Source organism: Glycine soja, chromosome 10 (genome assembly GCF_004193775.1).
Source record: "Glycine soja cultivar W05 chromosome 10, ASM419377v2, whole genome shotgun sequence".
Lineage (NCBI taxonomy): Eukaryota > Viridiplantae > Streptophyta > Magnoliopsida > Fabales > Fabaceae > Glycine > Glycine soja.
In genome coordinates this window covers 668,814-682,123 of record NC_041011.1, presented here as the reverse complement: position 1 = coordinate 682,123, position 13,310 = coordinate 668,814, and the positions used below count along the sequence as shown (strand labels likewise).

Genomic DNA, 13,310 nt, shown 5'->3' with positions numbered 1-13,310 from the left:
AAAGATAATAGGTAAAAAGAAAAATAATAGATATTAATAAGAAATACAATGAAAAATAAAGATGAGATGGGAGAAAAATTAAGTATATGTTGAATATTTTTTATACTAAAATGTGCACCAAAAACTATAAAATGTTGAATATTTTTTTAACAAATTTATCATATCTAATTCTTTGCAAACATGTAGATTAGTTGTTACTTTAAGATTGCAACAGTTGCTTTAACAAAACAAACACTCAAAATTACTTAAAGAGATTTACACAAAACATAAAACATTAATGCTTAATGAATCTTATTTTTTTAACCTTTTTATTTTTATAGATGTAAGATTTTATCTCACACTTCTAACAATCTTTCCCTCAAGTATGATATTTTTCATATGATAATCTCTCCCTTTAACCAAAGTCATTTCAATCTAGGAGTATTAAATGATTGTCCGTAGAGCTTAACCTAACAAACAAATATTTTTTTTATAAATATGAGATAACGAGTAAATATATACAGGTAACTGGTAACATTGTTGTTTGTTGAATACTGGTTTGCAAGTTGCAACTAATACAAGGGGTCTGATAGTTCTATTGCCCTGGTTGACAATTATAAACTAACCTTATTTCAGTGTCTGTTAATTCGTGAAGCGTTGACATGAAAGGTTATGAAAGCTCAAGATTGAGCATATACTGTAGATGCCAAAAGTTTATTCTTTTGACTTTGGATGCATTAATTCTTGGGATGGTTGATATTATGTTATATATATGTGTGTGTAGTTGCAGACAATGCCATACTATATTCCTTCTGTGTTGGTTGACAAGCAGGTTTGTGCTCTCTCTCTGTCTCTCTCAGCTTGGTTATTTGGAAAATTCTGTTGCGCTTTTTGGTTATGTATGAACCTAAAAGAGAGTTCCAATCTCAGTGTGAGACTGGGAGGCACCACTGTTTTAGATATATCAGAGAGCAGCACATAGTACTCTCTGGTTATAATAATAGTAACAAACTTAAAATCATTCCACCATTGAATTCTGGGGTTATTTTCAGCAATCTGAGGATGCCATTTTCATGAATTTTCTTTTCCATGCATTCACCACAACACATTGTTCTGGTCTCTAGACTTTGCATCAGTGATCATGTTACACTATTTTGCCTGCCTGCTACTAGTATATATAGTTCTCCTTGAAGTGAAATAAATGTATACAAACAATCAAACAAAAGAAATGGTCTCTAGTTACTTTATCTTTTTGTCTATAATTTCATTTCATTTCATTTCTGTGTTTCCTTTCTCTAATTTCTTCACCAGTTCAGCACAAAGTGATTTCATCATTAGGGTGTTGGTTTTCATGAACAAATTTACCATAACCTGCGCTAGGCAATTCCTATCTATCAAGTTGGTGGACTTCTTGATTCAACTACATACTGCAAGGAATTTAAGAAAATTAGCTGAAACTTTATGAGAAGCTGCCTATGGCAGAGTTTTTGTTAAAAAGGGTCGATTCATTTGGACATGCAGCTGTTGTCAATCACTATAGTTTTTTAATTCCAAAATAACAGTATTTTATGCATATAGTACATCAGTCTCACAAAGGTCAAAATTAGCGGAAGCATTTTCCAAACCACCAAAAAAATTTAATTTGTCACGCAAGTCTGTTGTGTTCTCCATGTCCTATTATATCAATTGTTAGAGTTGTCAAACTGTTTTATTTTGAATATTCCTTATCCATTACAAAAAAAGAAAAGAAAAAAAAAAAAGACAATGTACCCCAAGTGCTCAGAGTTTCCTCTCTATGCAAAGGTATAAGAGAGGGTAATTGTACGCGGTCTTATCTTTGTATATGCAAAGAGAGACTGTTTTCATATTCGAACCTATGATCAACCAGTCACAAGGTACAACTTTACCGCTCTGTCAGGGTTCTTCCTCTCCTTATCCATTACAAATAAAAATTAATTAATTGAACACTAAAAAAGCTTCAGAAATTTGTCAAAAATCTCATGTTTCTATATGATTTTCATTCACAAAGTAGTAGAAATAGAGAAAAGAAATATTGTACTGCCAGCTTAATATGTTATGATCATTGGCATGGTAGGTGTATATATAGTCAAATGTTGTTAAACTTATCTTTTGTATTTGTGCAGGAATTCGGTAAGTAATGGCTGGAGAACTTGGAGTGCTGAATGCACTTGATGTGGCAAAGACACAATGGTACCACTTCACTGCAATTGTGATAGCTGGAATGGGTTTCTTTACTGATGCCTATGATCTCTTCTGCATTTCCCTAGTCACCAAGCTACTAGGGAGGCTATATTACACAGAACCAGGTGCAGCAAAGCCGGGAACTCTTCCTCCAAGAGTTCAAGCTTCTGTGACTGGTGTTGCACTGTGTGGCACATTAGCTGGCCAACTATTCTTTGGTTGGCTTGGTGACAAAATGGGGAGAAAAAGAGTCTATGGACTAACTCTTATCCTCATGGTAGTCTGCTCCCTTGCCTCAGGACTCTCCTTTGGGTCAACTCCAGAGGGTGTCATGGCCACACTTTGCTTCTTCAGGTTCTGGCTAGGCTTCGGGATTGGTGGTGACTACCCTCTTTCTGCCACAATTATGTCTGAATATGCAAACAAGAAGACACGTGGCGCATTCATAGCCGCGGTGTTTGCAATGCAAGGATTTGGAATCCTGGCTGGTGGAGTGGTGGCATTGATTGTCTCATATGCATATGATCAAAAGTACAAACTTCCTAGTTATGCACAGAATCCAGAAGCATCCTTGGATCCTGCATTTGACTATGTTTGGAGAATAGTTTTGATGTTTGGTGCAATTCCAGCTGCACTCACCTACTACTGGCGCATGAAGATGCCAGAGACAGCACGTTACACAGCCCTTGTGGCCAAGAATGCAAAACAAGCTGCTGCAGACATGTCTAAGGTGTTGCAAGTGGAACTTGAAGCTGAAGAGGAAAAGGTGATGAAATTGACAGAGAATGAGAGTAACAAGTATGGTTTGTTCACCAAGGAATTTGCGAAACGCCATGGCCTGCATTTGTTGGGAACCACCACCACTTGGTTCTTGTTGGACATAGCATTCTACAGCCAAAATCTTTTCCAAAAGGACATTTTCAGTGCAATTGGGTGGATCCCTCCAGCAAAGGAAATGAATGCAATCCACGAGGTACTACAAAAACTCAATGAATTAGTAATCAAATTTAGTGATGAAAATTGTTTTCTTCCTTTGAAGTCACAAAAATTTTAGTGACGTTTTAAAAAAAAAATACATACAAAACATTATAGAAAAAAGACTATGCACTTGGATCTATTCACAAACCAATGTGTATGATAAGTTTGTTAACTTTTATCATAACTATTTTAAAAGTCATACCAATTATGATTTTTGATTGGTTGACATTGTAAAACTATTCTATCACTGATTTTTAATTTTTCTTGCAGGTGTATAAGATTGCAAGAGCACAAACACTTATAGCACTGTGCAGTACTGTGCCAGGTTACTGGTTCACAGTGGCATTAATTGATTACATGGGCCGTTTCGCCATCCAATTGATGGGGTTCTTCTTCATGACTGTGTTCATGTTTGCTTTGGCTATACCATATCATCACTGGAGTGAGAAAGAAAACAGAATTGGGTTTGTGGTGATGTACTCTTTAACCTTTTTCTTTGCCAATTTTGGTCCAAATGCCACCACATTTGTTGTGCCAGCAGAAATTTTCCCTGCAAGGCTAAGGTCCACTTGCCATGGAATCTCTGCTGCTGCAGGAAAAGCTGGTGCAATTGTGGGTGCATTTGGGTTCCTATATGCTGCACAAAGCAAGGACCCTTCCAAGACTGATGCAGGGTACCCTACTGGTATTGGGATTAAGAACTCACTCATTATGCTTGGTGTGATCAACTTCATTGGGATGCTATTCACCTTGCTGGTTCCTGAAGCAAAGGGGAAATCACTGGAGGAGTTGAGTGGGGAGAATAATGAAAATGATGCTGAACATGCAGTGTCTGCTAGGACAGTTCCTGTTTGATTCAAGTTAAGTTTGTGTTCAACAAAGTGGTTCGAATTAATTGTGATATTTGTACATTTAAATACTTGGTTTTGGTTGTGATGTGTTTACATCAATGATGTAGTAGTTGCATGGTTCAGGGTGCTGGTGCTTTAATGCAATTACAGTTTCTATGCTTTTCGTTCTTTCTTTTGGTGTCGTTTGTTTGAAATAGATACCTTTTAGTTGTACTTTTATTTGTTGATTGTAATAAGAATATTTAAACCTAACAGTGTAAAAAGCTTTATTATACTGTTATCTAATCATAATTATATTAAAAGTTATATTAAAGATAACTTCTGATTGGAATTAGGTTTGTACAAATTTAAACCTATGTGTCTAATATCTGCCAACTGAAAATACAACACTTGTAGCTCCAATATTTCCTCTCTCCTTCTCCCTCGTCATCTCCAAGCTCACGACAAGAGTTAGAAGCTGTGTGGTCTTACCGATGCTGGGGGGGCCCCAGAAGAGGATGGAGGGGAGGCGATTGCGTTGGATTGTGGATATAGTAAATAGTAAATAAAAAATTATGATATTTTGAATGATCCCTTTATAGTAAATAGCTTTTGTGCTTACAAGTTACAACATATGTTTAGTTTGGAGAACCATAGCTAATAGCTTGTCTCTCAAGTATTATGAATCAAAAACAGTAAAGTAAAACTTTATAATTACATGATACCCTGTTAAAGTTTCTGATCAACCAAACTTGGTTGCTAAGGTAGTGCCTTTTCACAAGATTTATCGGGTATGGAAAAAGAAATTAGAAGCAAGAAGCAGTTTTTTTTTTTTTTTAAATTAGAAATTTCACAGAACAAGCAAATGGGAACAGTAGAATGACATTAACTTTCCATGTCATGTTAATGCTACAGGAGTCTGAGTAATGCCTCTAATTAATATTGCCCAATGCCATAAACCTGCTTTCCATGTTTTTCGAAGTTTCCATGTCATCTTATAGCTCCTGCATTGCAATTGTTAATGATTAGCAGCATGCCAATGCCCACAAAGATGTCAAAAGAAATTTCATTGGGAAGGTTGAACACTATATAACTGAAGGCAAGACCCATAAACAATTCTCTGGTGACTATCGGGTTGAATGCACAAATCAACGTGTACAAATTTACAAGACATGAATTTAACATCACTATAAGCGAATGTGAGGATGAAGGTAAAAGGGACAGTGTCAGCATGTACGTGGATCGATTTTGGGAAGACTCAATGGTGTTAGAATCATCATGAGAATCAGATCATGTATGAGTGTGTGTGGTGTACGACCAAAGATGTTAGGAATTCCTAAATAGCAAAACCAAAATCTAACAAGGTTTAAAATTCAGGTTACAATGGGGGCACAAATCTTTGATTACTATGTACAGGTGCAGGAGTCTTTTAAAGGATTTGGGGTCAGCCCAATAAGCACCTCATCATATAACAGTTTCATTCAACAAATGGAATTGCGCGACCCAATGCCTCAATTTCATTAAACAAATGGAACCGTGTTCTGCTTCGCATCATCGGAGGTATCTTCTTACTGTGGTTTATAATGAATTCTTTCTCTTAAAGTGGCATTTGAGGGTGAAATTTTTTAGTTTCTTATTAAAAATGTTACACTCCCATCTTTGGTATACAATTTTTTTAAGAAATTCCCTCGAAACATTAATTTAAATGAACATATATTCTAAAACTGAGCATTGATCTTAACAGTGTTATCTCAAATTTTGCAAGGAAGTAGTAAAGAAAAAAGGTCTTTCCTTCAGCATCACCTTTGTTCCGGAGGTCACGCCAACCTCAGCTCTTAAAAAAACACTTTCAATAGGTGTTCTTACACCATAATCTTAGATGTAAGAACTGATCTTGTTAAGATCTGATATTGGAGGGAGGGACTTCATCCAGCATGGCAAGGTTGTTCTTGTAGAAGAACATTCCAAGATTAACATGTGAATAAAAAAAATTCTACATTGTATTGCGATGAAGAATTATTTCTTTTTCTATATTATATCCTACACGATAAAAACCTGTTATGATTTGTTTTTTATATTGTATCCTAGAAACATATTTTAACCATATTTTAATTATTAAAAAATTTCTATTTTTGAATTAATTTTTTTCATCATTAAAAGTTATATAATTAATTATTTTTAATTTATTTTAAAATAAATTATAAATAAATATTAAAAGGTGAGTCCATATGACCTAAAAAATAATTTAAGATCACAATATTTAATTTTCTATTAAAAAGAAAAATTAAAGAAATCTTTAGAATGATATAATAATACAGAATCTACCAAAAAGTTAATTAAGACCACAAATCTTGATATTCTACTAGAGATACTGCAAGATACTACTTCAGCCACACCGGGTTTAAGCCAACACCCAAACCTACTCGGCCACGTGGCATCCAACATGGTATTGAAGCAACCTCAATGGCTTTTCTTACCAAGAAGCCTCTATACAAAGGATTCCTCTCGGTATCTCGATAGTTAAGCAAAGAATCACTCATTCTCCAACTTCCCTCTCACATGTCACAACAACCTTCTTTACCAATTATTGAAATGCAGTATTCTTAAACTTTTTTCCTTTTTTTCTTTTACTCATACAGAATTGCTTGAGCTATGAAACTTTTCCTTTGCCCTGGCATTCTTGTGAATATTGATCCACACATTACATTGTATTGTTAATATGTCTTCATGTCAAATTCTAATTTATTGTAAAAATGGCCTGGCAAGACAAGTGTTGCTCAACCTTGACTTCCTCAACACCTCGCTACAAAGAAAATCTAATGATTAGTTTCAGAAGTGGAAAGATACTTCTGTGTCATGACTTATTCCCTTCTATGTTTTGATTTTAGAAGTCCTATATTTCTTTCTTTATTATGCATTCAGATAACTGTATCATTAAATATGATGATTGATGAGGACTATATATGTAAAATAATTCAACATATACTAGTATAATTTTCTGCACTAGTCTATTGTTTGTTTTTCTAGGATTTCCCTATTCCAAACACAAACATACCTCAGATGAAAGCATTCACTAATCTGATTAGCATGATATTGTTGTCACTATTCTCTTTTATTGTCCTCTATTTCTCCTTTGTTGCTAGTAGATGAGAGAATCATTGGTACCTATGTAAAAGTAAATCTCATTCCTAAAGATGTTGATTTATTTGTTCCTATTATCATTGTGATATTTTCAAGGTTGGCTGTAATAGTAGACCATGTGATATGATCTGGTATAAAGATTTATTATAAGACTTAGCTGATGCATTCAAACTCATCTATTCAACAGTTTCCACCTTTTCTTATTAGGTGAAAATGTCCTACTCAGGGTAATCAAAGGACATGATGCATATGAGCACTTAACACATGAAGGTCGTGCACCATCTACTAGTTGTCAGAGTCCAAGCCCTTCCAGAAGATTAGTGAGGTAAAGAGTAAATTTAGAAGGGCTTTACTTGCTGCAGATACCATTTTCCAAATTCTTGCAGGTGTCAGTGCAGAGAAGGATAATGGACAATAAACTGTAGTCGTAAAGTAATAGGAAATAATTCTATTTGATGGCCAGCCTGAAGTCACAAAATCATTTGTTTTAAAAAAATCTTTTGAAAGTGTGTTTCTGGGACTTGCAATCTTGCATATTTGTATGTTGTCTTAGTACTACATATCAGTAAGCCCTTGCAAGAAATTTGTGATTACTTGCACCATAGTATTACCAAAGTCAAGTTTCCTCTTGTCCTGCTTTCATTTCTCAAAAACATATATCACATAGTCCCTTCAAGAGACATTTGTTGCCTCTGCAGCCAGCATTGACAAGAAAACTTTATTTTTATTTTCTTGAACGCAAACACAAATAATCTCTAACTCAAGATAAAAATCCAAAATTATTTAATTTATGTGATTTAAATTAGTTGAGAACATAACTAGTTTCTGAGATACGATATCCATCCGAACTTTTGATTTCACTATTGTTACTGTGTAGGGTATATTTGTCCTTAACGAGAACATATTTTACCCATCATTTAGAATCTCTAAATCATTACTTATACCATCAAGTTACAAAATCTTGGGAACTTCCTACTCAGTTCTCCTATAAATCATTGGGAAAAAAAAACTCAAAGTGAAAAAACTATTTATACTAAGAATCATAAAAAAAATATCGTAAGGATGGACGGATAAATGTCTGAAATCAAAAACCTGATAAAGGTTAAATCAAATGAAAGGGAAGCAAGTTGATAAAACAACAACAAGCATGCGCATCTGTTTAAATGTTGAGATAAATTTATAGAAAACAACTCACTCTAAAATTGTATCAGCCGTTTTGCTTTTTCTAGAGTTTGGTCTTGCTGCTGAAAATATTAAGGCTGCAGTTTCTATTTGCAGCTTATTCTTTGTATGTTCAATCATCTTTTCCAGTTTCAACTCAGGTTTCAACATCATGAAAGGCACCATTTTCATCATGTATACTTAACTACTTGTTAATGCGTCAAACAAATTCCACTTGGGCTGTTTCTAGTAACTATATTAGTATAATTTTTCATGTTGCCATGCATGATGTAATTGATTAATTTGTTCTGATTATGTTTTTGTAAAATGCATCATTAATTTTAATTAGATTAAATTAATCTATTCCTTATAGTTTCATCAAGATTTTAATCAAATTCCTGTAATTTAAAAATCTAAACTAAATCCTTTAAATCTTAACATTTTATAACTGAATCCCTCAAAACTAACACCGTTAAACATTAGAGTTTAATACTTACACGAGATTTTATATACAATAAACATTAGAGTTTAATACCTTGACAATTACGAGTAGTTGACATTCTTTTCAAAGGAGCTCACTAATTCGTTGAACGCATTCACTTTGTCTAGGAGAAGAAGGATGTCTTGCATCTTGCAAAAACAATAACCTTGGTTGTTAAGTAATTCAATATGTTTTCGTTGAGTTAATTTATGGAATCCAACCAAAACTAAAAAGTCAAAATCTTGCCCTGTGATCCACGACAGTAACAGAAAAATTATTGCTAATCACTTGGTTGTAATTAAGTAAATATAAATGAGGGACAACCAGGTTATAGATGCATGCTTCATCCCTATAACAATGGTACATTTTTTCCTCTCAGGAGCTAATTTCAGGACGAATTGCTAAATGTCACAATGGATTTTCATATGATTTTCTTCCTCCAAATATTGACATTTCTAACTATCTTTCACTTTGAACAGTTTTATGCATCTCTAAAGTTTTTTATTATAATATTCTATTATCCATTCAAAATTAAAGTTACTCATTGTAAGAACGTTTAAGCTGTAAAAAAAACGCTAAGTCATTAAAAAGTCTTTACTCGTTTTTTTTATTATCAATAATATTTCCTTAATTAAAAATTAAACTGAAATTACACTGTAATTTGTTTAACTTACGTTAAAACTTTGGAGAGAAAAACACCTAATATTTAAAGAAGTTTTTTCTTCAAAGGGAATATTTAAAGAAGTTTAAAATTATACATAATATAATATAATAAAACATTACATTGAAACATATTACTGTTAAATTATGTGAATAAATATTCGCAAAATACGTATATGAAAACTTTACATAAAGCAATACTATTGTTCAAACTACAAGGTAACTTTTATATTATATTTATATTAAAAAAATAAAAAATGATTTTTATTTTAAAATTAAAAATATTTATTAAAATAAAAATTTTAAAAAAATCGTTTTATATTGTTCTTTTCCATATCTTTACTACAAAATATAACTCCTAAATCTTTAAGGGACCATTTGGATGGTTTGTAGTTGTAAGTTTTAAAAAAATTTAAAAACAACAACTACCTTTTAGTTTTTAAAATTTAATTTTAGTTTCTTTCTCCAATTTTTAATTTCAAAATAAACTTATTTAAAAAAAATTATTCTATTAAAATTAGTTTAACTATATGTTTGTGTAAATAATAACAATTAGGGGGCAGCCATACATATCATTGGTGACATGGGCATGGATTATCTGTGATGCTAATAATAATCGTAACGACAAGAATAATAATAATATGATCATATTATACATGTGATTATGAGTTTATCACGATGGTGATAATGATGATAATAATATCAATGTTGGTGGAGATTATATGAATCATTATCAAATATAAAAAAAATGTTTTTCAAAATTACAAACTAATCTCACATTCTTTTGTATTGATTTTAAAATGGAATGTAAAATTATTTTAAAATTAAGTTAAAAATTGTTTTAATTCAATTTTTTTCTAAATTTATTTTATTTTAAAAATTACATTTAAAAACCAAAACTTGTAACCACCTCAAACAACCCTAAATTAATTAATGTCTAGCTTGTTCCCTGGTTTTGCTATTGACATGCAGGTTTTCCCTGGTTCAGCCTTGTAAATTCGGCTGCATTATTTGAAATTTTGAATGCATTATAAACTAGTTGGCATTTAAAGGCAAGGTGGGATATAAGCAATTTTTTCTTAGTGCAAATTACACATAACAAGAATATAGCAATTCGCATATATTTGTTGAAAAGACTGATCCACACCGCCAACGAAGAAGTTGACCGTGACACTAGTCACAATTAACATAGCAATAATATTCAATTGGAATATATATATATATATATATATATAGGTGATGGATATACAACTCTGGTTTCATGGAATCATTCATTGTATGACCAAAGTCAGTCACTGTTGCATGTTCACAAGAAATTTACATGCATGCACATATAAAAGGGACAAATCAAGCACACATGCATGCACGTCCAAAATGACAAACAAATTAACAATGGCACGCCAAAGTCTTTCACGGCTACAAGACCTTATTAATTATAGTATTATTATTTTTTTCATAGACAATGAAGTGTTTATTAGATTTTTTTGTGAAGGCTTATTTATATATTAGCAGGTAAAATATCCTTAGGTGCCTTGCCCTGTAATAGTTATATAGCTTCAGGTTTTGTTATTGTTGGGAAACTCAAAAATCTCAAGCAGACAAATTAAAAAAAAAAAGTAAAAAAGACGCACGCGCTAACATTTGTTTTAATGAAATATTTTTTTTAATTTTTCTTTTAAACCACAAGTGGTCGTCGTCTAAAGAATTCTTGAAATAAAATATTTTTATGAGCACCCCGACATGCACGTACATCAGAATTAATAAAACCTAGCGACAAAAGATTAATTGTTTCAAAGAACAGCTTCTTCTTTTTTGTTGTTGAATGAAAGCTATTTTGAGTATTGTTTTCAAATATGGGAAAAGATGGAAAAAATTGATTCAATCTTCTCTTTTTTTTCTTTTGCACTAGAAAATAAAATTTTAAAGAGCAATGTTCTTAATTTAGCATTTGGATTATTATAAGCACAAATTTAACATAAAATAAACGTGCATAATATATATATATATATAGGGATATTAAAACGTCATTCATCTTCTTCTTCTTCTTTTTTGACAAAGCCATTCATCTTTATAAACCTGTTAATTACTATGAGATTCTTTCTAAGGAAAATAAGAAGTTGGCACGCCTTAAATTTTCTTTTCTTTTAAATGTTTCACATTGAGACAAATATTGAGCAAATAAACACTTTATTTTTGAATAAAATTTAAGAGAAAAACATTTTTAACATTTTGAACATTATTTATATTTAAATGCAAATAGAATATACAGTAATAGTGCACGATAATTTATAAATTAAAATACACTTTAAAAAATTCACAATCTAACTCATTTATCTATTTTCATCATTAATATTACTTTTAAAATAATTATTATAAAAGTCAATAAATTTATTATGCATAATAAATTATCATTAAATGACGATATATAACTTTTTATATTATTAGTGTATAATTTGTTTTTTTTTTTATTTACCCTAAAAAAACTGTTTTATTTATAAAAAAATCTGAATATAATTAACCTTTATATTGAATAATATTAAATAAAATTTTAAATAAGTTAGACCGTAGGCCCCATTTCTACTCTTAAGTATGACGAAATTTACTAAGGAAAAGGTTAGATCTACTATATATAGGCCTGTTGTCATCAAAAAGGCATATTTGATGACTCGAATCGAATCTATGATCTCCTAATCACTAGTTATTGACTTGAACTATATTGCGTCAAGACTTAATTTCCTTCCTACATCACCAACAAAGTTATTTGATAATGTTTCCTTTTTTCTTTTCAATGACTGTATACAATTTTTTATTGAAGAAAAGCTAAATTGGGCTTCCGATTAGTTTTACCACAATCAATTTGCACAACATGATATTGCAGTAGGAAATTTTAGCACGCGCATTAGTTTTTATACCTTCTATTACTATTATTATTTAAGGATTTACCAATGTACACACATTTAATTTTTTTAGTATGTATTAGCAAGTTATAATTAAGGGTTATCTTAAAATATACTAATAATTTATTGACACATTCATATTAAAAAAAATAAGTATGTGTGCATTAGTAAATACTAATGAGCGAGATTTATTAACATATTTACTAATATACTCACTTATTTTTTAATATAAATATGTTAGCAAACTATAACTAAAAATGGTTGAATTTAACACCACTAAACCCTTCTCTTTCTTTTACGTTTTTGCATTGAAATACAGAAAAGATCTGTTCAATGCTTTGTATGGATTTTCAAACATATTCTATGTTTGTTCATGAATTTGTTTTTGTTACTATTGTATATTTTAGTTACAAAATTTTCAAATTAATTGTTACACAACATGTATAACATTTAAGTAATAATATTTATTGGATATATCTTCAAATGTAATAAATAATGAATATAATAATTACATCCCACGCATAAAAAAAATAACTAGAAAACATTCAAAAAAGACTATTACAAAATTAAATGGTCCATACTTTACTTTTGTTGTTGAATATTTTTAGGTTTAATTATACAATTAATTGGTCTCTTAAGGTTAAATTTAATCTCTTAATTATTAAAAAATTTAATTTTGTCTCTCAATTATTTAAAATAAAAAATTATACCCTTTCCATTAGATTCGTTAATAATTTGACGAAAATCAATATTTTTTACATTAATTTTCAAGCAACTAATTTAAAAAATAACGTGTTAACTCAGTTATGTCAACAATAATCGTAAAATGTAGATTTTTGTCAAATAATTAACTTATCTAACGAAAAATGTATAATTGTTTTATTTTAAACAATTGAAAATTGAAAATGAATTTTTTTATAATTGAGGGATCAAATTGAACCTTAAAATATAATTAAATCATATTTTTATAAAAGAGCTTTT

General features: G+C 30.9%; 1 protein-coding gene across 1 annotated transcript; it reads left to right on the top strand.

Moving 5' to 3' along the window:
• Window positions 1-730: 730 nt before the first annotated feature.
• LOC114369527 (probable inorganic phosphate transporter 1-3) lies at window positions 731-4,282 on the top strand. Its single transcript, XM_028326759.1, has 3 exons — window positions 731-811; window positions 2,124-3,154; window positions 3,430-4,282. The coding sequence occupies exons 2-3, from the start codon at window positions 2,138-2,140 to the stop codon at window positions 4,012-4,014; spliced, it is 1,602 nt and encodes a 533-aa protein (XP_028182560.1). The 5' UTR covers window positions 731-811; window positions 2,124-2,137; the 3' UTR covers window positions 4,015-4,282.
• The last annotated feature ends 9,028 nt before the right edge of the window (window positions 4,283-13,310 follow it).